We start from the raw sequence: 26,843 nt of genomic DNA on the forward strand, positions 1-26,843 counted from the left end.
TGCCTCACATGCAGATGATCTGTGCATAACAAAAGCTGCCTCCTGGCCATTGCCCACAGCTGAACTTTGTTACTCTGCAGCCCTCCTTCATTTGTTTCTGATTGTTCTGCAGTGTTTACATATCGCCTGTATTAGCGTGGTCTTTTATAAGAGTACAGGCAGAGGGCACACCCCTTCAATCAACTTCCCCTCTGAGCATCCAGCATCTTTTCTTCTTTAGTTCCCTTGCCTCTGTGGTACAAGCCATTTCTCTTTTATAAGATCTCATTTAAATAGGAAAGCATTTTATTAAGTAATTTCTTTTTATCTAAACATGAGACTCCTTTAATATTCTTAAAGAATTGCTATTGAGAATAGATCGGAGGCTTCCCTGGTGGCTCAGTAGTAAAGAGCCCACCTGCAATGCAGGAGACGCTGGACATGCAGGTTTGATCCCTGGGTGGGGAAGTTCCCCTGGAGGAGGAAATGGCAACCCACTCTAGCATTCTTGCCTTGAGAATCCCATGGACAGAGGAGCCTGGCGGGCTACAGTCCTTGGGGTCGCAAAGAGTCAAACACAACTGAGAACATAGAGAGGAGGAAAAAAATACTCTGGAATGTGTGGGTTCTCTCTCTCTCTCTTTTTTTTTCTCTTTCTCTCCCCAATATAGGAAAATCTCATCATGCCTGTTGAATTTGCAAGGTACATATTCCATTCAAGGTCCAGAAGGCACTGGGCTTGCTCCAGACCAAATATGGAAGAGAGGGCTCTGTGTCTACTGTGTTCTTACAGCCTTTTTCCTCTAAAACAATGTCTCAGAAGAGTTAGGGACTCTTACATCCCATCTGAGTCTAAATCCTGATTCTGCCTTTTGGAAGCTGGGAACTTGAGTTAGCATCTCTAAAGCACAGCTCCCTTTCCCATCAGAATCACATACAGCACAGGCCATCCCAGCATCTTGGGATATAGGTGAAAGTGCCCCCACCCCCATCAGATGACAGAGACCTTTCAGGGCACGTCACTGCATTTGAAGACAGTGACTCTTCAGCACCCTAGATGCCTGCTCCAGAAATAGCAGGACAGAGGGCCATGATCACTTGTCTGCTCCAGACATGCTGGTAGCCAGAGAAGGCTGGGTTTCACGCCATTTCTCCCCATCTTCTTTCTCCTCACCTCCATCCAGGCGTCACTATGTTTTCATGTTCCCAGTCTCTTGTTACAGAGAAAATGTAAGGGGTAAACCCCTTCACCCTGAGTTTTGAATAAACTTCTCTGTTTATAATACTTTTGTAGTTACTCATTGAGGGGAGTGTCATATAAATATGGATAGTTTTTAGTTTCTCTTCTGGCTTTATCTTCTGTGAGGCCATAAATGGAGAGAAAATTCTGCAGAGGAGGATTCTTCAGGTCTAGACTTGCATGGACATGGCTCAAGTTCCTGAGTATCCCCTGATTAGCAGGAGTGGGGTGTCTGGGGAGCACTTCCAAAAGGCAATAACTGATGCATATGCACAGAAATTCTTTTATCAATAGAGGCTCCAATATAAATGAGCCAAGGCTCTCTTTGCCTTTATATTATATGCTTTTACCAGGGTAAAGCCTCAATTGTGTTTAATCTGAGTGACAGATCTTGCCAATAGAACAACTCATCCGAGTGAGAGTTTGCTTCTTATCTTACGTTCTCTTCTCTAGAGCCAGGGCAACTTCTGTACCCTACTTTAGCATTCTATTCAAGAGCATGTCAGATCGTACATTTTAAAATTAAACACCCATGTGTATGCCAATCCATAAATAAGAAGTACACTTTGGCCGGTATGGAGGTGATGATATTAATACAGGCTTCATTTCCCTGGGTCACTGAATGTACCAGGCACGGCACCAATGCCTATAATAGACTATGGCACATTTAATCTTTACAAATCTGTAAAAAGCAGTCCTCTGCACCCCATTTTTCAGATGACCACCCCCAAGGGGCTAGGTCACACAGCAAGTTAAGACAGAACATTGAATATTAAACCAGAAAAGCAGAGTCCATGGTCAGATTTATGAGATAGCTGAGGCCAGACCACGGTCTTAATAAGGGACATGCAGAAAGAGATCAGGAGCAGGGTTGGGAGAGAAATGTCCACAACTTAGCAGGCAGAGTCAGAGCACGTCTGATGGAGGCGCTGTGTCACAGGTGCCAAGGGTCTGTCACAAGGAAAAAGGCTGTGTCATCCCCCTCTGGACCTGCTGATTTGCTCAGCCTCAGCAATGAAACTACTCACTGGCATCATTTTAGACCCCTTGCTATAACTTTTTTTTTCCTTTAAGCTTTTTATTTTATACTGGAGTATAGCCAATTAACAATGTTGTGATAGTTTCAGGTGGGTAGCCAAGGGACTCAGCCATACATATACATGTATCCATTCTCCCCCAAACTCCCCTCCCATCCAGACTGCCACATAAGATTGGGCAGAGTTCCTTGTGCTATACAGGAGGACCTAACTGGTTATCCATTTTAAATATAGCAGTGTGCACATGTCCGTCCCAAACTCCCTAATTATCCCTTCCCCCTATCCTTACTCCCGCAACCATAAGTTCATTCTCTAAGTCTGTGAGTCTGTCTGTTTTATAAGTAGGTTCATTTATATAATTTCTTTTTAGATTCTGCATATAAGAGATATCATATTTTTCTGCTTCTCTGTTATGGGCACCTTTTTAAAGGGCACCTAAATTCTATACATTGGCCACCTCATGCGAAGAGTTGACTCATTGGAAAAGACTCTGATGCTGGGAGGGATTGGGGGCAGGAGGAAAGGGGACAACAGAGGATGAGATGGCTGGATAGCATCACCGACTCGATGGACATGAGTCTGAGTAAACTCCGGGAGTTGGTGATGGACAGGGAGGCCTGGTGTGCTGCAGTTCATGGGGTCACAAATAGTCGGACACGACTGAGCGACTGAACTGAACTGAACTGAAATTCTGTAAGGGGGAGCTGCTTTATGTAGCAGCTAATTTGGAATCAAAAGAGCATTGGTTGAACCGTATTTGAGAACCGCTTAATAGCACTGTGCTCATTCATGGGGGGTGTGACAAAAATAGAAAATACAGTTCTGATTCTGAGGGTCCAATTCACTATGTAACATCAGAGCAACAGAGCTAAGAATCTGTCTGATAAATACTGTGCACACATAGCACCCCTCCTCCTTTTTGGCTCCCTCCCCCACTCCCCGGTGGCCCCTCCCCCATTACAGAAGAAACTGTGGTTTACCCACCACAGACTGTTTGGGCTGTGAAAAAGAGGCCAGATATGATTTTACATCTTTGGGGTCACACAGCTCTCAAAGCTTCCGAAGTTGAAGCCTGTCTGAGCTCCCTGGAGCACATCAGGCATTTGTACAGAGAAGGTCGAGTGTGGCTTCTGGTCTGCAGGGGAAAGGAAGCTGGGGCAACTTCAGGAGGACCCCCAAAGTCTTCTTGGCTATTCAGTCTCTCTTGCAGTCAACTTTGGAACTTCAGGAGGATCCCAAAGTCTTCTTGGCTATTCAGTCTCTCTTGCAGTCAACTTTGGGTGTGTTCAATGTGAGTGGATAAGAAGCAGATGAATGACATTGCTGTTGTGATCACATACCGGTTTCCAGATGATGAAGAAGGAGGTTTAAAGGGTCCAGAATCCTTTGCAAATAATTCAGGACATTCCAGGCCATATCTGGCAGCCTCCCTCCATCCCCAGATTGGGGACCATTTGGTTGGGGAACACACCGGCCCAGTGCCCTCCCCACCTGCCCACTCAGACTACTAAGCCCCGGAAGACATCTATGAATGGATTTTATGTGTTCTTGTTTTGCTCCAACTGAAATAAAGGGATTGAGTTTCTAGGAAAGGCAGACTTTATTGGAGGACTCTGAACCTTTCCAAAACCTCCAAATAGAGGAGAGGAAAACTTGGCAGGCCTGAGCTTTATTAGCCACAGGTCACTTACAGTGATTGGATATGTTTTTTATTCTATGGTTGTTTGTAATGCAGGTGGGATAATTAATAGTAATTAATTATTAGTAAATTTATTAAAACTATGAATAAATTAATAGTAATTTTAGCCATTTCTTGCATATGTGTGATGATTTCATTTACAAAGCATACTCTGTAGATATAAGTACATATTATGTGTGTATTTATAGACCTCAGTGTACACATTTACACATGTAATGTTAGAATTGCCTACATCATGGAAGTACTGAGAGCTAAGGGAAGATGCAAGGAGGCACACCCACCTGGGAACTAGGAGAAAAGTCGGAGTTCAGAGAAGGTTTCCCAGAGCAGGTAAAGGTAATATGGAACACAGTCTTACAAAAGGACATTTTAGAGTTAGTCAAGGGAAGGTGAGAGGGGCTGCCCTTTTTTCTTTTCTTTTTTTTTTTCTTTTTTAATGTGTATTTCAAATAAGCAGCGAGGTTTTCTTTTCTTTTCTTTTTTTGGCCGTGCCCCACAGCCTGTGGGATCTTAGTTCCCCAACCAGGGGTTGAATCAGCACCTTGTGCATTGGAAGCACAATCTCAAACACTGGACTCCTGGGAAGTCCTAGGGCTGCGTTTTAGAAAGAGAGGAGAATTGATGAAGATTCAGAGATGAGAAAGAAAATGGCCCACTTGTGGAATTTCTATGCTGTGATGAGCTTACTGCAGTAAAAAATAAAAATGATAGGGCAAAGAGTGGGGGAAATGACCACATGTACCAAAGGTCTATTTGGCCAAATCATACATAGATCAGGTCAGAGAGGTGGGAATGTCTGATCAATGTCTAAAGGATGTAAATAAAGGAAGTGATAGAATTATATTTGTCTATTGGAAAGACCACTGGGCTGCAGGTATGGAAGTTAGTCTCTGATGGGGCTTTCAGATTGCAGGGAGGAGGACAATATTTGAGGCAAATAAACCAGTTTAGTTGCTGTTTCAAGAACCCAAGCAAGAAAAGGTAAAGGACTGACTAATGTGATGGCAGTGGGGAGAAACATAAAGGTTTCCGTTTGAAAATAGAGTTGACCATACATGCGACCTAACGTGGAGCAATGAGTGAGATGAAGAAGTCAAGAATGATATTCTGCTGGTTGAGTAAATAGGGTACCATGTAGTAAGACAGAGACCCCAGAACAGGAGGAGCCCTAGGAGGAAGAATGACAAAGTCTATCTATATTGGACATTTGATTAGACATTTGGATCAAATGTCCTATATGGAACTCAGGAGAGAGGTCTGCATTTGGAATAAAAATTTGAAACTCAGGAGCGTAAAAATTGTCATAACTACATGAGAGTGAGCTGACCCTGAGAGATGTGGTATGTGAGACAACTCCAGGAGGAAGGAGGAAGAAGAGCCCACCAGAGAGATGGAGCTGATGAGGGATAGGATCTGGAATTAGCCCCATCAGACACGACTGAGTGACTGAACTGAACTGAGCTGAACTGATAGTTGAGGAAAGGGACTCAAAGAGATTCAGAGGTTCACGGCTAGGAAGCAACCCAACCATAACTGACAGCCAGCTTTTGGTAAAGAATCTACCAGCAACGCAGGAGACCTGGGTTCGATCCCTGGGTCAGAAAGATCCCCTGTATGAAATGACAACCCACTCCAGTATGCTTGCCTGAAGAATTTGGTGGACAGAGGAGCCTGGCAGGCTGCAGTCCCTGGGGTCACAAAGAGTCAGACACAACTGAGCATCTAACAACACTTTTCCTGACTCCAAGGTCTATGCTCATATTACCAAACTATGTTTATTTACTACCTTTAAGATAACACATGGTTCCTCACCATTTTGTAGGAGAGGCTCATTGCAATTCAGCCTGAGAAGTGCAAAAATAGAGGTGAATGCTAAGAGCCCCCATTCATAAACAGAATTCTCTGTGCTCTTTTTTTGTACTGTGTAGTGAGCTGGGAGCTGGCTGGAATGTGTATAAATGGTTTTTTCTAGTAAGACGATAGCACAGTCCATTTGGAGGGAGAGATGAGCCACCACGGAAATACCCAGTCCCACACATGCCTGCGGCTACCCTCTTACATTCCCAACCTGGCTGGAGGCACTCAAAACAAAACCTCCTGTTCCCTCCCAGGACCACTGGCGCCTGCAGCCTGCCCCCTGCCCCTGCCAGAGGCTTAGGCCAAGCTTGGGATGATGGGATCGGGGAAGGCAGAGCGGACATTGCTGGGGCAGCTCCCTGCCCTGAACTCAGTCACTGCCCCCAGAAAGGTATGAGCAGGCGCCTGGGTTTTATCACCACAGGGAAACTCGGCTGACTGTAGCATAGCCATAGATGAAAAGTCAGCCAGTGGCATCCACTCCTGGAGCCAGCTCGGATACAGACATGAAAAGAGGCAGGAGCACATGGAGAGAGGCTTCTAATCCCAACTCCACCATTTCTGAGCCTTGTGATCCTGGGTAGTTCGATTACTATCCCCGTTCTTGTGTCTTCACCTGTAAAACGGACTGTGTGTGTTTGACTCCATGTATTAATAGGATTATTTTAAGTCTGAATGCAAATGTACGTTCAGAAGTCGCTTGATGCCTGAGTAACTACGAAGCTCATCCTGCTCTCCAGTGCCTATTAGATTGTAAACAGGGATTATGTAATTTACATGGCTCTCAACACCCATCTTTCTTTTCATATTTGAAACAGTAGTTTGAAGTCAGTGTGTATCCAGTAAGTAGTAGCTGAATGTTTACCCAGCTAATGTAAGTTATTATAGATAATAGCCATTGAATATAATCCATGAAGTTGGCAGTCTGGAGAAGCCCCCAGTAATGTTGGCCATAGGTCAGAGAGTTGGTAGAGCAAAGTTGGGTACTTAGAAATACCCCAAGAAGCAACCCCAGACAACCCCATGAGTCCCAGGCCATGTGAGGGCAGAGTCTGTGTTGAAATATTAATAGTGTTCTGGAGAGTTCCGATTGGCCAGCTAAGGGAGAATGACTCAACTTTCAGGAATCAGAGAATCTCAAAGACAAAAGAGATATTAAACATCTCTAGTCCAGGCTATTTTATGGGTAAGGAAAATATAATCTGGAGAGAAAAATAAGTTGGTAGATCATAGCTTAGATCCTGCCTGGACCTTGCAATTACTCCTTTTGTATTTACGAGTTATTTGATCTCCTTCAGCTTAGATTTCCTCATTTGTGGAGTAAGTATAATAATAGTATCTATCTCATTGGGTTGTCATGAGTATTAAATGTGATAATGCCTGTAAAGTGCCTCAAGAGTCTGGCATGTAATAAACCCACGATAACTGTTAGCAATTGCTATTTTATTACTTACTATTATTATTTCTATTTTATTATTTCTTCTTTCTGAGTTTGAGGGTGGTTTCACTGAGGCTTTTTTCCCATCACTGGATTTTTAAAATGGAATCTTTAACAAGCAATAGGATATGTTGTTGCAAAAATATACCCATCCTTCAGACCTTGTAAACTTTTATGTAAAGTGGAGAACTTTAAGCCCTCATAAAAACTGAGATGCTTGCACAGCTTCATGCCTCTGAGGCTTGTTACCTGGGATACCCTCCCTATCCACCTAAGGAAGCGCTTTTTCATCCCTTAAGGCCTGGCTCCCATGTGGCCACTTCTGTGAAGTGCTCGCTCTTCTCCCAGGCAGTTTGGGCTCCTACCACACTCCTCACCCAACTCACTGTAGCACTTGGCATGTTTTGTTGTAATTTGTTAATTTCCACCTCTGTCTACCCAGTCTGACCAGGAGCACCTTGTGGAAAAGGGCTGTGCCTTATTGTTAATTCTTCTCCTTCTTCTCCTCTCTCCTCCCTTCTCTTTCCTCACTGTTCTTCTTCTATTGTTATTATTATTCTGCCTTATTATTTTATTAACCTTGTTGCTGATCTTAGTGCCTGGCATAGAGTGTGCAACCAAATATTTTGTTTTATTGTAGGTTTTTATAACTTTATTTCTATCGCACATAATTAAACAATACGTCAAAGGTTTCCATACAATTCATACTAAGTTGAATGCTCATGTAACATCACCCATTAAAAGGAATATTCCAGAAGGGAATATTACCAGTACCTTTTAAGTATAAAATTTTGACTTTACAATTTAATAAATGTTAACTATTTTCTAGTTGTATTTTGCTTAAAGTAAGTTTGAATCATAATTTGGACATGGCTCATGATAAGTAATCCTCCCAAGTTTATACCGCCTGAAAATATGATAAACTTTGCTTCTATATCAGCTTCTGTGTGCTCTGCTGAGTCACTCAAACTCGTGTCTAGCTGTTTGTGACTCCATGGACTGTAGTCTGCCGGGCTCCTCTGTCCATGGGATTCTCCAGGCAAGCATACCACAGCAGGTTGCCATTTCCTTCTCCAGGGGATCTTCCTGACCCAGGGATCGAACCAGCATCCCCTGCGTCTCCTGCGTTGGTAGGCAAATTCTTTACCACTGAGCCACCTGGGAAGCCCGTGTCATCTTCTACTTCATTATTAAGAATGTTGACTGAATGAAACCAAGAATGCATCTAGAGACTTCCTTAATGGTGGTGGTGGTGGTTTAGTTGCTAAGTCATGTCCTACTCTTGGGACCCCATGGACTATAGCCTGCCAAGCTCCTCCGTCTGTAGGATTTTCCAGGCAAGAATACTGGAGTGGGTTGCCATTTTCTTTTCCAGGGGATTTCCTGACCCACAGATCAAACCCAGGTCTCCTGCACTGCAGGCAGATTCTTTACCAACTGAGTTACCAGGATGTGTGCTTAACGGTAGCAGTTACTTTCGGCTATGGCCATTCATCCCAGTCACCTGACTATCTTGTCATACCTTCCTCACTTCAAGAACTAACTTTTACATGATATTTAACATATAATAAGCTGTTTATAGGTGACAGCTTATTTTATTTTCATGAAAGTCCTACCACATTTATATCATTCTTCCCATTTTGGAACTGAGGAAACTGAGGCTCAGAAATCAGATTCCCTTTCACAAGGTCACCTGGCTAAGAACATGGTAGTCATGATAGAGTGAAGACAGGCCTTTGACTCAATCCTTTCTTTCTCCTCTGCTCTTCACAAGTCTATAGGGGGAAACTTATCAAAAGCCTTTTGCACATGAAGATTCCCTATCCTACGTGTCATCAAGGCCAGGAGGTTGGTTCAGCCTAAGTGAGTTTCTTCTGGCTCTAATGACCCTTGCTTTCTGCCCTTTAGAGGTAAATGAAGGACTCAAAGAAGCAATGGTAGCCTAAAATCAGGAAGAAATACAGAACCTGTAGGGCCTGACTGCTTTGTGTTTTTATAACCTTGTGTACCTTGTGTATGCTATTTAATGGGTTTCCCAGGTGGCTCAGCGGTAATCCACCTGCCAGTACGGGAGACACCGGAGATGTGGGTTCAATCCCTGGGTCAGGAAGATCCTCTGGAGAAAATGGCAGTCCTCTCCAGTGTTCTTGTCTAGAAAAATCCCATGGACAGAGGGATCCCATGCAAATCCCATTGCAAAGAGTTGGACATGACTGAGCAACTGAGCACGAGCATGTATGCTGTTTAACAGTCTCTGCCTCGGTTTACATATCTCAACAATGGGAGTAATGATAGAATCGTCCCCTTAGGGTTATAGTGGGGATCAAGTGATTTAATTCCTGCAGTGTGCTTAGAATATGGTCTTTAATAAGTACCCAATCAGTTGTAGTGGTTGCTGTTGCCAATAGCACATTATTGCTGGAAAGTCAGTGTCCTATATGGATACCCATTATTAGTGGAGTAAAATGTGCTCCTTCCCTTTGAGTCCCAGAGCAGCCTTCAGGCCAAGATACCATCAGCATGGAAAGGGCTTTCACAAAATTTTTCTGAAGTATTTAGGTTTACTGCAGAGGATTAAAGTATACATAAATACACGAATGTACACTCGGTCTAAACAAACTCTTACTTGTTTTCTCCCAGAGCTTGGGAGTAATTGGAGGTGCTCTGGGGAACATGTATCTGTTTCCTTGCCATAGTCAGGATGTTCAATGAGAAGTGTGTGCCATTCCACATGAGTGAGCACAAGCAGGAATCAACTCAGAGTATTCTAGACAGTCAGACAGAGCCTTTACCTGCCATTTCTGAGCAGCAGAGTCTAGTCTGCCAGTGGAGTTCGGCAAAAACTGATACAGAAACATCTTTAAATCATGGGGTTTGAGGTGCAGGGATAGTTGGGGGTGGGGGTGGCGGGACTGATGCAAAACCCTCCTAAGCAATTTATACAAATTTTGTATGTTTTTAAAAAGCATATCCTAGAGTTTGAGGCCAGTATGTACCTGGGTTCAACTCCCACCTCAGCCACTTACAACCTTTGTGACTGTGGACAACATGCCGCCTCTCTGAAACTCATCTGTCGAATGGTGCTGGAAGAATTCTGGACGGGAAGGGGTGCAGGGCATGAAAACAGATGGCTTGACTTTGGTGGGTGTCCATCCACCCATCTAAACCCTGGGGCTTACGTGCTTATGGGCATGGGCTGTCTTATTCACCCCAATGTGGCTCAGGCATTGCAGAATAGGGCAGTACTTTCTAGAGCTGGCATGTGATAAAATTTTCACTGACAAACACAAAGTGATAAAAATGAATACCGTTTAGTGTGTGCTGCTTCTGTCTGGAACACTCTCTCTATCATGTACATATACAAACACACATATATATGTGCAAAATACAGATGTGTATATGCTCACACCTAAATAATTTCTGTGTATGTTTTCACCTTAATTCAAATATCACTTTTTCAGAAAAGTCTGACCCCTAGGTTACATTAAGTACCTCACTTATGAGCCCTTATAATACCTTGTAATATTCTTTCATTTACTTATCACAGTTTGTATTTATACATTTGTGTGATACTCATCTTAGGGTGACCAGCTGTCCCTTTTGCCTAGTACTGAGAGTTTTCTAGGACATAGGAATTTTAATGCTAAAACTGAGAGAATCCTGGCCAAACCTGAATCTCAGCCCCCCTTGTCTACTTTCCTCTTAAGAGAGCAGTTCCATGAAGGTGGAGACTACAGTCTTTTCTGTACGTTTACTTTCAGTGCCTGGATCACAACAGGAACTCAGGAAACATCTGCTGAACCCGTCAAGAAATGAGTGAATATATCAAAGTTACATGGTCTTTCCTTGCAGGGAAGAAAAACCGAAAAAGCTCTTTACCCCTGAGATTAGGTGTTAAATTTACCCTTTTTATAAACTTTTTATTTGACAAAATTTAAAGTTTATAACATTGTATAGTCTCCTGCCTTCCCTCACCCCCTTCCTTTTTGGGGATTGGAACTCCTACTGATTTGACTGATTTCACTCATTTAATGAAAAGAGAACCAGAATAGTTAGAAGGTTTATCCATATGCTGAAGTTCTGTACTATAAACTCCATGAGGGCAGAAATTATAGATATATTCAGTTCACTTCTGTATCCCTAGGGCCTGGCATAGTAAGAGCTGAATAAATATTTGTAGAGTAAATGAATGCATACATTCTCTGCCCAGCTTCAGGACACTCAGGAGTAGACCCAGTGTACCTAACTCCCTTTTCATCCTTACCTTCTCATACACCCTCCCACAACCACAATATCACTTCAGCATTCATCCCCACTGGGTGGATGAGAAGCTCATGCCTTTCCAGATCAGTAAACATGTGGTCCATCCCTGCCTATCCTGTCTCATCCCTTGATGTACTTTCCTAACACCTAATGGACTTCCATGGTCTGCTACAAAAAGACATTGTCGTATCTTGAATACCAAGAGCATCTGTCTCACCTACATGGCTTTGTTCAAGCTATCCCCTTGACCTGGAATGCATGTTCTCCTTTCATCTTGCTAAATCTTGCTAGTCTAAGTGTATGTCTCATTCTCTAAGAAGCCACAGTCTGGACCACTTCATTCCTTACCTGATGTGCCCCTCCACAGCATTCCGTGCTTTGTCTTTACCATCCCATGGATCACACTTTTCTATTTGACTGTTTACTTATCTGCTGCTGCTGCTAAGTCGCTTCAGTCGTGTCCGACTCTGTGCGACCCCATAGATGGCAGCCCACCAGGGTCCCCTGTCCCTGGGATTCTCCAGGCAAGAGCAGTGGAGTGGGTTGCCATTTCCTTCTCCAGTGCATGAAAGTAAAAAGTGAAAGTGAAGTCGCTCAGTTGTGTCCAACTCTTCGTGACCCCATGGACTATAGCCCACCAGGTTCCTCCGTCCATGGGATTTTCCAGGCAAGAGTACTGGAGTGGGGTGCCATTGCCTTCTCCAAGTATGCTATTAGGTGTCTAATAAATGTTTATAAAAGTAAGCGGATGTATCTCTTGCCTTAAACATGTTAGGTGGGAAACAAACATAAGATCCTCATGACACACAACAGGACGTGTATTTTTGTTCACAAGTCTTATCAGTTGGCCGAGTGATTCTGGTGATCCAGGCTTGCCAGCTGCTGGTTGACTAAAAGGATTTGCTGGTCCGATTTTGGCTGTCTCATGTATCTGAATCATCACGTGTGACAACTGGACTGACTCAGCTTTCTGCATATCTGTCCAGAAGGCTCACTGGGGCATGTACTCTGGCAGAGGGAGAGGAGGAAGAACAGGGGCACACAGTTCTTGAGGTTTTGGCCTGAAAGCTGGTGCACAGTGTCACTTCTGCTCCATTCTGTTGGCCGGATCAAGTGACAAAGTTGATCCAGACTCAAAGGATGGGGATCCCACCTCTCAATGACGGGCTACGAAGTCACATCACAGAGCAGGTGGATGCAGAGAGGGCTAGAAAATGGGGACCACGACTGCAGTCAGTTCACTACAGAGAGGGAGCCAGCCAAAGACTGTCACATCAGTTTCTTTCCAAAATGATCTCTTTGGCTACCTTGACACCTGGATGAGTTTATCAGAAAGGTTCTTAAAGAAGAAGCCAGGCCCATCCTTTGGCAGGAGTGACTTCCCCACCATCAAAGGTATTTAGCGAGAAGCTGAATTCCATGGTCAGAGGGACCTCACATGGGAGGAAGATAAGACTGCTTCTAGCCTTGAGGGTCAATATTTTCACATACTTTGCCCCTTTCTTTCCAGATCAGCAAAAACCCAATCTTTGTACCAGGTGTCTGGGGCCCTTATTTCTCAGCCATGGTCCCTGGGTTCTGGCTGAATGAAGGTGGTCAGAGCGTTACTGGAAAACTGGTAAGTTGACACTTTCTTCCTATGGTCTTTAATGTTTCTCCACCCTTGACTAGTCCATTTTGTCATATTCTTTATACCCAGTATCTGAAAGATTTGCAGACTCTTAAATCAGAATCAACTTTTCCTTAGCATACAACCTCACATATGGAGCATATGCAGCCTGTGTTTGCCAAAGGAATAAATGTTGGTCCAGGCATTGATGACTAACCGATCTTCTCACCTAGCTTTCTTTTCACATAAAAACCCATTTTTCTCATGGCAACAAGAGTGATATTCTACTGTGTGAGAAGGACTGTGTTCATCTCTGGCCAGCATCCTTCACTGGTTCCTCATAGCCCTGGGGCATAGTTCAGGTAGTTTTCTGGGCACATCATTCCCCTTGTGGCCTATCCCTTCCAGTCTGGCATGTGTACTTGTCACTACGGCTGGATTGCCCTACTCACAGCTTCCCCATGGCTCATGTTATTCGACTCCTCTGTGTCTTGGTATAAGCTCTGCTTGGAAAGTTCTTTGTCACTTGCTAGTTTTACTTGATCTTTAAGACATAACTTCAGTTCTTAGCAAATTCTGAGATAATCTGTCTTTTCCAGAAATCTAGGAGCTCTTTAAAGGCATGGACCATATCATACATCTCTTTGTATCTGGCCCCATGCAATCCCTGGGTCAGGAAGATCCCCTGGAGAAGGGGCATGGCAACCCACTCCAGTATCATTGCCTGGAAAATCCCATGGACAGAGGAGCCTAGTGGCTACAGTCCATCGAGTTGCAAAGAGTCAGATATGACTGAAGTGACTTACATGCAGGAGCTCTTTAAAAGTATGGGCCATATTGTACTTTTTGTATCCAGCCCAGTGCCTCGCTCATAAAAGGTGCTTAGAGAAAATGTGTTGAATTCATGGGGTCATCTCATAAGGAAGACAGAAGATCAATAAAAATGAGATGTATACTATACCTGAAGTATAAGACACAGAGCTGGAACAAAGCTAGATTAAGAAATTCTTAGCAGTGGAGACAGTATTTGTGCTGAGCTTTGATAATAAATAGGGACCAACCAGACAAAGAAAGGCAGGGATATTTTCTAGGTAGGAGAACTGGCATAGACACAGTTATCTGAGTGAAAAAATAACGAGGCCTATTTGAGGATAATTGCAAACTTTCAGTTGTGGCATAAGCTGTTCTTAGAAAAATGGCTTGCAGTAAAATTGGAAGAGCTGGTCAGGGACCCCACAGAAGAAGTCCCTGCAAAACATTCTAAGGAGTTGGACTTTAGGTAGTAGACCAAGAGGAGCAGGTAAAAGATTGGAAGAGTGATGGATGTTGTCGGATCTCTGTTATAAAACTGGCTAGTAGCCATCAGGAAGAAGGCCTAGGTGTACATAGCCCAACGAAAAGAGACTAGCTTCAATAGATTGACCCACTGACGAAAAGCCATGAGAGCTTGAATGGGGACAGTGGCAATAATGAATGAGAATTGAGGTCGAGAGATCAGCAGACCTTTGAGGGATTAACTGTGGAAAAGCAAGAGAAAATGAGACCCAGCCTCGGCTACCCAACCTCACATTTACTATGTTGTATTGAAATCGTCTGTTTATGGTCTGCTCCTCTCCAGCTTTTCTGAATGTTCAGCCAAATCACAAGTGGTCTGCTCCTAAGCTGAATGTGGGTACAAAGGACCGTTAATTTCCATTTCTCAATGTGTTTGTATTTCATTCTTAGATGCCTTGCGTTCTCTGTCAAAGTTGATGGAGGCATAGGTGAATGGCTAGATTCAAAGAGCCAGTTGTGTGCCTCCACTCTTGTGCCGGGCTATAAAGATATATGAATTAGTCCCCTAACAGTCCCAGGTTTAAGGAGCTCATTGTCTGGTAGGGAAGTATAAATTAAATAACATTTGATTGTTCTCAATAGAAAAGTTGAGAAGAAGACATCACTCTGTGCCAAAGGTGCAGTGGGATTGGAACTTGACGATCTCCTATTTAAACGTAGTGTCATGTATTTACACAACTTTTTAACTTAAATATCTGCTTCCTTTCTGCGACACAAAGAAAACCCATTACTGAAACAAACACCTTTACAAGCCCATATTATGGTATAATTACCTTGGAAGACTCAGAATTCATAGCAGACACAACCTAGAGTCTTTTATAACAAAAATAGTGATTCATTCAACTAACTCTTTTTGCAGGATGCATTGTCCATGAAGCTGTCCATCAACAGGTTTTCAGAGATTTAGTATGACAGTTGAACATCTGTGTCAGTTAAGAAATGCTTTTCCTAGTATTTGGCTTAGAGTTTGTTCCGTTGCTATGGATATAAGCCATCTTTGCCCAAACATTATGACATCTTTTGGTGGACAAGAATTGGTTATGCCTACTTCCTGAGCCTGAAATTAAATATTAAAGAGTGACTCTTTTCTGACCATTAACAAAATCTTCATAAGAGTCCACTATGGTTTTTGAAAAGAATCATGGGAACTGTTGGCCTTTATCTAGTTAGTTGATTTTGCACCATCAATAAAGCTGCATGTAGAGTTCTTCTTTGGATAATTCTATGTATATAGTTTCCTTGGACCTCAGGATGGAGCATGATTGACCCATGTGTTACAGAAAGCGAAATCTGAGGAGGTCCAGAAGCTAGCAAAATGGAGCAAAATCTGAATCAAGAAAGAAACAGACTATCCAATAAAGCATCAGTTCAAAGAGGCCAAAGCAAACTAGAAAACAGAGATATAAAAAGAATAGCAATGATGATGATAATAATAATAGCAACAATAATTGTACCTTATTGAGTGTATTTTCCCATGGGAAAGATTCATATATAAATAATCTTGTTAATCCTTGAGTGATAGTCATAATAATCATAATGCCTAATATTTATTTTGAAGACTTATTTAGTCTCTATTCCAAGAGCCTTTCATGTACTATTTTATTTAATCCTCTTGGAACCCCTACAGGTTAGGTACAGTTATCCATATTTAACAGATGAGGAACTGAAACTCAGGGTCTCAAGCACAGCCTAGAGAGTTTCCTGATGCCCTGTCAATGGCCTTTTTACTGATTCCTTTGCCGCTTATCTTTCCTTTCTGTGTACTTATTCTGGTTCATGTTTTGTGAATTCTTATCACTGGTTTTTCAGCATATTGTCATTGTACAGAACACTGTAAGAGGAAGTTACATCTCTTTTGTTCTGTGTTTCATAGGTACACCTCCTCTCATATACTTTGTCTATAAGAGTCTGCTCTATTATTACACTGTCCAAAATGCATTACAAACATGCAGTCATAAATATATCATCTAAAGTGGAAGAGAAGAGACAGAAGAAGAAAAGGGAAGTAAAGGAGAGAGGGGGAAAAAAGAAATAAAATTTATCTGAACTCTAGATTTGGAAAAAAAAAGATATTTTGTCTTATTTTTGCAATTAAATACAGATCTTCCATCACAAAGAAAAATCTTTCATTCCAAGTATATGAATAGATTGGTACTTAAAAAAAAAGTCTCCATCTGGTTAACTTCAGGATGAAGAAAAAAAAATAGGATAGGATCTTTTCTGGCTCTGGAGTCCTTGCAGTTTCATCTGCCTGAGACTTGGGCTTGTTTTCCACTCATTTCAAACTTGTGCAGCCGATATTTATTTCCTCTTAGAAGGGCACATACCCCGTTCCCATGGATGATTTATTTCAGCTCACCAAACACCCATCAAAGACTGTCTCGTGCTTGTCGATACTCTTTCCAGAATAGCTGTGCAAAACCATCGTTTTTTGCCCAGATTTTTTCCACAGAATACCAGCCCATGCAGTCACTGCGTCCAGATGCTGAAGCTTATTTCCAACTGGACCTCAGCCATCCTTCTCTCCAAGCTGTCTTCTCTATCTTACTTGAAGTCATTTTTATTGGGGCAGGTACTGGGTAAAAGAGACTAGGACAGATTCCTAAGCTGCCCCTGTGGTGCACTGGCTTTCTGGGACACTAGGGCTTGATGGGAGTTAACATTCAATTGATTGAAGTCAGAATTTAACTTTATAAACTTGAGCCACAGGGTTATGTGAGCTGCTGCTTGCTCTTGGAGTTTAGGATTTGTGCATTGTGAGTGCTTATCTGCTTCCTCCTTTATCACCAATGCCCTTCAGCCTGGGGCTTGCCTCAGGGGCTCAGCCAGTCCTCCGTAACTGGGTGTGTACAGAGTACATCATGCAAAATGTTGGGCTGGGGGAATCACAAGCTGGAATCAAGATTGCCCAGAGAAATATCAACAACCTCAGATATGCAGATGATACCACTCTAATGGCAGAAAGTGAAGAGGAACATCATCAAGAGCTTTTTGGTGAGGGTGAAAGAGGAGAGTGAAAAGGCTGACCTGTAATTCAGCATTAAAAAAGCTAAGATCTTGGCATCTGGTCCCGTCACTTCATGGCAAATAGAAGGGGAAAAAGTGGAAGCAGTGACAGATTTGGTTTTCCTGGGTTCTGAAATCACCGTGGATGGTGACTGAAACCATAAGATTAAAAAAACCTTGCCCCTTGGAAGGAAAGCTAGAGCAAACCTAGATAGCGTATTAAAAAGCAGAGATATCACTTTGCCAACAAAGATTCATATGGTCAAAGCTATGGTTAAGCATCACTACGAACAAAGCTAGTGGAGGTGATGGAATTCCAGTTGAACTGTTTCAAATCCTGAAAGATGATGCTGTGAAAGTGCTGCACTCAATATGCCAGCAAATTTGGAAAACTCAGCAGTGGCCACAGGACTGGAAAAGGTCAGTTTTCATTCCAATTCCAAAGAAAGGCAATGCCAAAGAATGCTCAAACTACTGCACAATTGCACTCATCTCACATGCTAGTAAAGTAATGCTCAAAATTCTCCAAGCCAGGCTTCAGAATACCTGAACCGTGAACTCCCTGATGTTCAAGCTGGTTTTAGAAAAGGCAGAGGAACCAGAGATCAAATTGCCAACATCCACTGGATCATGGAAGAGAGTTCCAGAAAAACATCTCTTTCTGCTTTATTGACTATGCCAAAGCCTTTGACTATGTGGATAACAATAAACTGTGGAAAATTCTGAAAGAGATGGGAATACCAGACCACCTAACCTGCCTCCTGAGAAATCTGTATGCAGGTCAGGAAGCAACAGTTAGAACTGGACATGGAACAACAGACTGGTTCCAAATAGGAAAAGGAGTACGTCAAGGCTGTATATTGTCACCCTGCTTATTTACCTTCTATGCAGAGTACATCATGAGAAATGCTGGGCTGGAGGAAGCACAAGCTGGGATCAAGATTGCTGGGAGAAATATCAATAACCTCAGATATGCAGATGACACCACCCTTATGGCAGAAAGTGAAGAGGAACTAAAAAGCCTCTTGATTAAAGTGAGAGAGGAGAATGAAAAAGTTGGCTTAAAGTTCAACATTCAGAAAACGAAGATCATGGCATCTGGTCCCATCACTTCATGGGAAATAGATGGGGAAACAGTGGAAACAGTATCAGTGTCAGACTTTATCTTTTTGGGCTCCAAAATCACTGCAGATGGTGATTGCAGCCATGAAATTAAAAGACGTTTACTCCTAAAAAAAAAAAAAAAAAAAAAGACGTTTACTCCTTGGAAGAAAAGTTATGACCAACCTAGATAGTATATTCCAAAGTAGAGACATTACTTTGCCCACTAAGGTCCGCCTAGTCAAGGCTATGGTTTTTCCTGTGGTCATGTATGGATGTGAGAGTTAGACTGTGAAGAAGGCTGAGCGCCGAAGCATTGAAGCTTTTGAACTGTGGTGTTGGAGAAGACTCTTGCGAGTCCCTTGGACTGCAAGGAGATCCAACCAGTCCATTCTGAAGGAATCAACCCTGGGATTTCTTTGGAAGGAATGATGCTAAAGCTGAAGCTCCAGTACTTTGGCCACCTCATGCGAAGAGTTGACTCATTGGAAAAGACTCTGATGCTGGGAGAGATTGTGGGTAGTAGGAGAAGGGGACGACAGAGGATGAGATGGCTGGATGGCATCACTGACTCGATGAATGTGAGTCTGAGTGAACTCCGGAAGTTGGTGATGGACAGGGAGGCCTGGCGTGCTGTAATTCATGGAGTTGCAGAGTCGGACACGACTGAGCGGCTGAACTGGACTGAACTGAACTGATGGTTTTCCAGTCGTCATGCACAGAAGTGAGAGCTGAGCCATAAAGAAGGCTCAGTGCCAAAGAACTGATGCTTTAAATGGTGGTGCTGGAGAAGATTCTTGAGAGTCCCTTGGACGGCATGGAGATCAAATCAGTCAATCCTAAAGGAAATCAACCATGAATATTCACTGGAAATGTTAGGGGAGTGTGTAATTTCCTCAGTTCTGTCTCGTCCCAACAAAAATTTGAAGCAGCGGACCAGCATTACAGCCCTCGGACAGACCAGTGTTACAGCGGTCAGATGGACGAGCTCTGTGTTACAACTCAGCTTTATTTAGAAAATAAAGGAGAATACATCCTCGAGGCGTGAGGGCATGCCGACCCAAAAGACGTGAAGAGAAGAGAAAGACCTCCGGCCCTTTGGCTCCTCTTTTATCTGTTTTTTCTCCTCCGCCTGGGCCTGCCCTTTGTAAACTGGGCCAGCCAGGAGTGCTGTCTGTTCTGCCTGAGGTCCTCACTCCCATCCTCAGACCTTCCTTTGTTCTATTTTCACGGGCTTCTCCCTTCCTTGTCTTTTAGCCACTGCCCTTCTGAACTCCCTTTTCCTATTCTAACTACCTAACAGAAGGATTTATGCTGAAGCTGAAGCTCCACTACTTTGGCTACCTGATGTGAAGAGCTGACACAATGGGCAAAGACCCTGATGCGGGGAAATAGTGAAGGCAAAAGGAGGAGCAGCGGAGGATGAGGTGGTTAAGTAGCATCATTGACTCAATGGACATGAATTTGAATAAACTGCAAGACATAGTGGAGGACAGAGGAGCCTGGTACACTGCAGTCCATGGGGTCACAAAGAGTCAGACAGGACTTAGCCACTGAACAACAGCAACATGAAGAGCTTAGAGTGTACACAGCTTACAGAGATAAGCTTACAGAGATAGTGATGTCACTACCTGTGACTTCATTCAGTCACTGTTTCCTTCTTGTTACAGAGATTTCCTGAGAGATTACTCTGGCCCAGGCAAGGACATGGTCACATGATTCCTGTCCTCTAGTAGCTTATCATCTAATGGGAAAGTTGGATACAGAACTGGTAATTATAATTTATTGTAGCCCATAAAAGTAAATTGCACTACCCCTACAGCCAACTGGAAGAATCTGTTCTATGCTAAGCACATTCAGGCCCTCGTGAAAATTCAGGATTTTATCTGATCTTCACAGCATGTCTGTGTTATCAGTTTTATAATTTTTACTAGTGACAAAATAGGCTCAGAACAGTGAGGTAACTTGAACAAGGTCTAACAGCTGTAGGTGGGGACAGCCTTGATTCAAACCTAAGTCAGCTACTGGAAGCCCCAGATCTTTCCAGAAGTGGACTTGGCTTTTGCAGAGCTGCCTTTCTGAATTTTTCTTACAGTTCTCTTGTGTACTTCCTTGAGAAGCAATTATTTTATCGGCTAATGTGACTTTTCTTTTCAAGTGTATTAAAACACATACAGTTAGTAGACTTCGTGAGGTCATGAAAGAGAAACGTGTATGAATCAGTGTTGGCAGGATCTAGGTATATAGAGGTAGGTGTGTTTCATGCCAAGCATCTCGCATTAGCTAATTAGAACGACTTCATGGATACAAAGACCAGCTCTGCATAAACAGATGCTTCTCTGTTCCCTCCTCCTGCCCAGGCCTTCACGTTTTTTTTGTACATCCCTCTGGATCCTGCTCAGCTTCCTAATTACCTTCTCAGTTCTAATCTTTCCCCCTTTAACCCTTGTGTATTAGTTTGGGCTGCTATTAAAAAAATGTTCCACGGACCAAGTGGCTTATAAACAACAGAAATTTATTTCTCATAGTTCTGGACACTGGAAGCCCAAGATCAAGGTAGCAGCATGGTTGGGGTCTGGTGAGGGCCCTCTTCTGGGTTGCAGAAGGCTGTCTTTTCCTTGCATCTTCACCTGGTAGAAAAGGAGAACTCTGGTTTCTTCAGATCTTTATAAAGGCACTAATCCCATTCATTAGGCCTCTACCCTCATGACCTAACCACCTCCCAGAGGTCTCACCTCCCAATACCATGACATTGTGGTTAAGATTGCAAGTATGAATTGGGGGGTGGGGGTAGGGGGACACATTTAGTCACATTACCCTCTCTAAAGATTGCAGCTAAAACAATCTTTCTAAAGCATAGAGATGACTCTGTCTCTCTTGTTATCTGTAAAGTCTAAACTTGAGTGATGTTTATTTATACAGTCAGTATTTATTGAGTGCCTACTGTTTTCAAGGCACTGTTATGAGTAAGAAAAAGGCAGTAAGTAAAACAACCCCTTCTGCCCCTCCTCTGAAAATCTGTCCCCTTGTCAAGCTTACATTCTAACAACAGGAGACAGATAATATACAATAAAATGATAAGTAAGTTTTATTTTATGATATAAGTTGTAAAACATAGAGGAAGTCAACTTGTGAGTTGACTTTGCAGTTTTAAATAGGTGGTCAGGATAAGCCTCATTGAAGTGACATCTAACAAATATGGTTTGGAAGGGAGTTAGCTATTTGGTGGGTTCAATCCCTGGGTTGGGAAGATACCCTGGAGAAGGGAAAGGCTACTCACTCCAGTATTCTGGCCTAGAGAATTCCATGGACTGTGTAGTCCATGGGGTCGCAAAGAGTCAGACACAACTGAGCAACTTTCACTTTCAATTAGCCATTTGGAAACCTGGGAGAAGAACGTATCAGGCCAAGGGAAAACCAGTGCAAAGATCCTGAGGGGGTTGCTTACCTGGAATAATATAGGAATAGCAAGAAGCCCGCAGGAATGGGGCAGAGTGAACCAGAAAGAGAATTGTAGAGAATACAGTCAGAGATGTAATGGAGGCTATATTTTGGCCACTGTAAGGATTTTGGCTTTTACTTTGTAAAATGGGAAGTCATTGAAGAATGATGAACACAAGAGAGATGTGCTATGACTTAGGTCTTAAAAGTATCATTCTGGCTGCCGCCTGCTATGTTGGGAATAAACTGTGGATGGGAGTAGGGGAAGTAGAAGCAGGAAGACCAGAAAGAAGCTCTTGGAGTAGGCCAAATGAGAGGTGAGAATGATGGCCGTGGGCTTAGTGAAAAGCGCCCAGATTTGGGATGTGTTTTGAAGGTAGAAGCAAAAGTATTTCCTGCTGGATTGAAAGTGAAGTGTGAAGAAAGAGAAAGGAGAGGGGTTTTGAAGGATAATTTTTCTAATAATGGAGACAGTGGATTAAGTATCAAGGACGTAGAGGGCAGAAGAAGTCAAGGATTAGTCCGTTTTCTGACTATAGTAACTGATAAACTCACTATGATCCTCCATTGTTTGTCTTCATCTTGGTAAAGTACACCACTGTTTATATCCTTATTAAAGCCAGAAAATTAGGATTTGTACTTACCTCTCTCTTTTCCCTCTCTGCCCACGGCCAATTCATCAGAAAACCTTCTTGTTTCTACCTCCAAAATGTATATCACCAATCTGGCTGGTTTTCTTTACCTTCACTCCCAGCACCACCGGCCAAACCACCATTGTCTGAGTTCTGGACCATGTAAGGCACATCGTTTGTACACAGCATGTAATTAGGTCTTGCTTTCCTGTCTTGTTTTATAACCTCTGGTTTTTCTTGGTGTGTTTAAGCTATCAGCATTTAATGTAAAGATGGATATACTCAGATTTAGCCTTCTATTTTACTCTGCTTTCTGTGGTCACTTGTTTTTTGCTCTCTCCATCTCTCATTTTTGTCCTTTATTAGACTGAATATTTTCCAGTTTTGAAGGTTTCATTTTTCTACTGGTTTGTAGGCATTTTTCCATTCTTTTTAAACGCCTTTTTTAGGAATTATAGTAAACATTCTAAACTTTTCAGTCTGCTTAGACTGCATACTGTATAACTTCATGTAAAATTCAAAAAGCATTCAGCTCTATAGTTCCATTTACTAGTTGCCCCAGCTCTTTATGTTGTAGTTGTGTGGTATCTACAAAGCTGTATACTCAACAGAACTGTAGTTGTTGTACTGTTCATGTTAACCCAGTCTGCTTGGAATGCCATAACAAAATGCACAGATGCAGTGGCTTAAACAGTAGACATTTACTTTCTTACACTTCTGTATCAAGGTGCTCTTTATGCTGGCAAGTTTGGTTTCTGGTGAGAACTCTTTTACTGGCCTGCACATGGCTGTATTTTCACTGTATCCCTCACATGGCCTTTGCTAGGTGTATGACATAGAGAGCAAGCTCTGGTGTCCCTCCCTCTTCTTATAAGGACAACAATACTATTAGATTAGAGCCCCACCCTTATGACCTTATTTAACTTTAATTACCTCCATAATGTCTCCATCTCTAAACACAGTCTTATTGGGGGTTGGACTTCAACATCTGAATTTTTAAAGGATACCATTTAGTCCATAACAGTCAGATGTATTTCAAAGAAATTCTGAGAAACAAAACATAATCTTTTGTGTTTACCTACATAGTTACAATTTCCATCATTTTTTAAAAATTTCTTTATGAAAAAATTTAGCTTCTATCAGTATTTCCCTTCACTCTGAAGAACTCTCTTTAGCATTCCCTTGGTTCTTACAGGTCTACTGCTGAAACAACAACAAAAATACCTTCGTAGTTTTCTTCTTTTTTCTCCCTTTCACCAGTTAAATATGTCAATATAGTGCATTCTGGCACCATTGTTTCTTATGAGAAGTCAACCATCATGTATTTTGTTCTTCCCCTTCATACAGTATATCCTTTTTCTCTAGCTACTTTTAAGATTTCCCTCCTGATCTTAGTTTTTATGATGGTGTGCACATATGTGGGGTTTGAGGAATTTATCCTTCTCCAAGATTTGCTATACTTCTTGAATGTGTAAATTGCTGTCTTTTACCATGGGCTGGAAGAAGCACAAGCTGGAATCAAGATTGCTGAGAGAAACATCAATAACCTCAGATATGCAGATGACACCACCCTTATGGCAGAAAGTGAAGAGGAACTAAAAAGCCTCTTGATGAAAGTGAAAGAGGAGAGCGAAAAAGTTGGCTTAAAGCTCAACATTCAGAAAACGAAGATCATGGCATCTGGTCCCATCACTTCATGGGAAACAGATGGGGAAACAGTGGAAACAGTGTCAGACTTTATTTTTTGGGCTCCAAAATCACTGCAGATGGTGACTGCAGCCATGAAATTAAAAGACGCTTACTCCTTAGAAGAAGTTATGACCAACGTAGACAACGTATTCAAAAGCAGAGACATTACTTTGCCAGCAAAGGTCTGTCTAGTCAAGGCTATGGTTTTTCCCAGTGGTCATGTATGGATGTGAGAGTTGGACTGTGAAGAAAGATGCTGCTGCTCCTGCTGCTAAGTTGCTTCAGTCGTATCTGACTCTGTGCAACCCCATAGACAGCAGCCCACCAGGCTCTCCCGTCCCTGGGATTCTCTAGGCAAGAACACTGGATTGGGTTGCCATTTCCTTCTCCAATGCATGAAAGTAAAAAGTGAAAGTGAAGTCAGTCAGTTGTGTCCGACTCCTAGTGACCCCAGGGACTGCAGCCTACCAGGCTCCTCTGTCCATGGGATTTGCCAGTCAAGAGCACTGGAGTGGGTTGCCATTGCCTTCTCCAGTGAAGAAAGATGAGCACTGAAGAATTGATGCTTTTGAACTGTGGTGTTGGAGAAGACTCTTGAGAGTCCCTTGGACTCCAAGGAGATCCAACCAGTTCATTCTAAAGGAGATCAGTCCTGGGATTTCTTTGGAAGGAATGATGCTAAAGCTGAAAACTCCAGTACTTTGGCCACCTCATGCGAAGAGTTGACTCATTGGAAAAGACTCTGATGCTGGGAGGGATTGGTGGCAGGAGGAGAAGGGGACGACAGAGAATGAGATGGCTGGATGGCATCACCAACTCGACGGACCTGAGTTTGAGTGAACTCCGGGAGTTGGTGATGGACAGGGAGGCCTGGCATGCTGCAGTTCATGGGGTCACAAAGAGTCAGACACGACTGAGTGACTGAACTGAACCAAGTTTGAGAAATCTTTAGCATTTACATATTTACATATCTTTTCTACCTATCTGCTCTTATTCTTCATACTGTGACTCCATTATACATATTGAAGACCTTTGGCTATTGTCTCATAGCCCCACCTGAGGGATTCTGTGGTTTTTCCCTCCCCCCAGTTTTTCTGTCTGTCTTTCTCTTCTTCTCTCTCAATTAGACACTCTCTATTGGGTTTTTATCAAGTTCATTGTCTCTTCTGTCTGCAATTTCCAATCAGCTATCAGGCCCATCCACTAAATATTTATTTCAGGTATTATATTTATCAATATTAGAATTTCTACTTTTTGTTATAATTGTTTCCATGTCTTTGCCATTTCCTATCTGTTTATTAGTTATGAGAATGTTATCCTTTTATATCCTTGAGCATTGTTAAACTCCTGGCTTTAAAATTCTTGCCTTTTAATTTTAACATCTGTGTTATCTCAGGGCTATTGTCCATTAAATGGCCTTTCTCTTAAGTAGGGATTACATTTTCCTGTTTCTTCATGTGTCTAGTAATTTTGACTCATATCTTGAATTTTTTAATTGATGTAATATAGTGACAGTGGCTTATACTTGTTTCTCTGAAGAGTACTTTTTTTTTAAGCAAGTACTTTAATGGCTGAATGCAAACTCCAAGTTTTTTCTCTCCTATAATGGGCACCTACTGAAATCTTTGTTGAGTTCTTTAAGCCTTAGCTAGGCTGCATATTATGTAATTCATAGATCATCCAGAGACCATCCAGAGACCAAGGTAACATTTATAGTCATAGTGTTGAACTCCCTTTTAATGTCTGTCTCCTTTCTGATATCTCCCTTATCTCTTACTTTCTAGTTGTTATGGTTGCCTTGAGCTCTAACCTCTCATTTCTTAGCTAGGAGGACTGTGTATTTCTATCTGATTATTAGCTGTCCTAAATGGCACTGATTGAGGTCTGCTCTCTGGCAAAAATCTATAAAATCAAGAAACACGTATAATGCTGTTTTTTCCTCCCATGTGTCTATTCCTCTTCAGTTTCTACCTGGTTTGGTAACTTTCTAATATCTTCAGAGAATCATTTAATGTAATTGATAAGCATTTATAATTGTTATATTGTTATTTATAATTGTTTGCATAATATGAGCTATCTAGTCAACTTAAGAAGTAGAACTCCTAAATGATTTCTTTTAAAGCAAACAAGATTACATCTCTTTCCTGATTAAAACCCTTCTGTGGGCATCTGCATATCATCTGTATGGTCTTCTTTGGAAAAATGCCTATTTAGGTCTTCTGCCCATTTTTTTGATTGAGTTGTTTATTTATATTGGGTTGTATGGGCTGTTTGTATAATTTAGATACACTTCCTTGTTGGTCTCATCATTTGCAAATATTTTTTCCCATTCTATAAGTTGTCTCTTCATTTTGTTGATGGTTTCCTTTGCTGTGCAGAAGCTTTTCAGTTTGATTGGGTCCTATTATTTAGTTTTGCTTTAATTTATTGTGCCTTGAGAGACTGATCTAAGAAAATATATTGCTACAATTTATTTCAAAGAATATCTATGTTCTCTTCGAGAATTTCTATGGTGTC

General features: G+C 42.2%; 1 protein-coding gene across 4 annotated transcripts in view; it reads left to right on the forward strand.

The window, feature by feature from the left end:
* The window catches only part of FGGY (FGGY carbohydrate kinase domain containing), a 502,898-nt gene that overhangs the window by 326,320 nt on the left and 149,735 nt on the right, over positions 1–26,843 (forward strand). For 3 of the 4 annotated variants that reach the window (XM_013962793.2, XM_013962794.2, XM_005678344.2), the window contains exon 9: positions 13,024–13,131. The exons of the other annotated variant lie outside the window; for it this stretch is intronic. In XM_013962793.2, coding sequence (XP_013818247.2) covers positions 13,024–13,131 — 108 coding nt within the window. The remainder of the gene's footprint in view (positions 1–13,023; positions 13,132–26,843) is intronic. 4 annotated transcript variants of the gene reach the window in all.

Source organism: Capra hircus, chromosome 3 (assembly GCF_001704415.2).
Source record: "Capra hircus breed San Clemente chromosome 3, ASM170441v1, whole genome shotgun sequence".
In the NCBI taxonomy this organism is placed as follows: Eukaryota; Metazoa; Chordata; class Mammalia; order Artiodactyla; family Bovidae; genus Capra; species Capra hircus.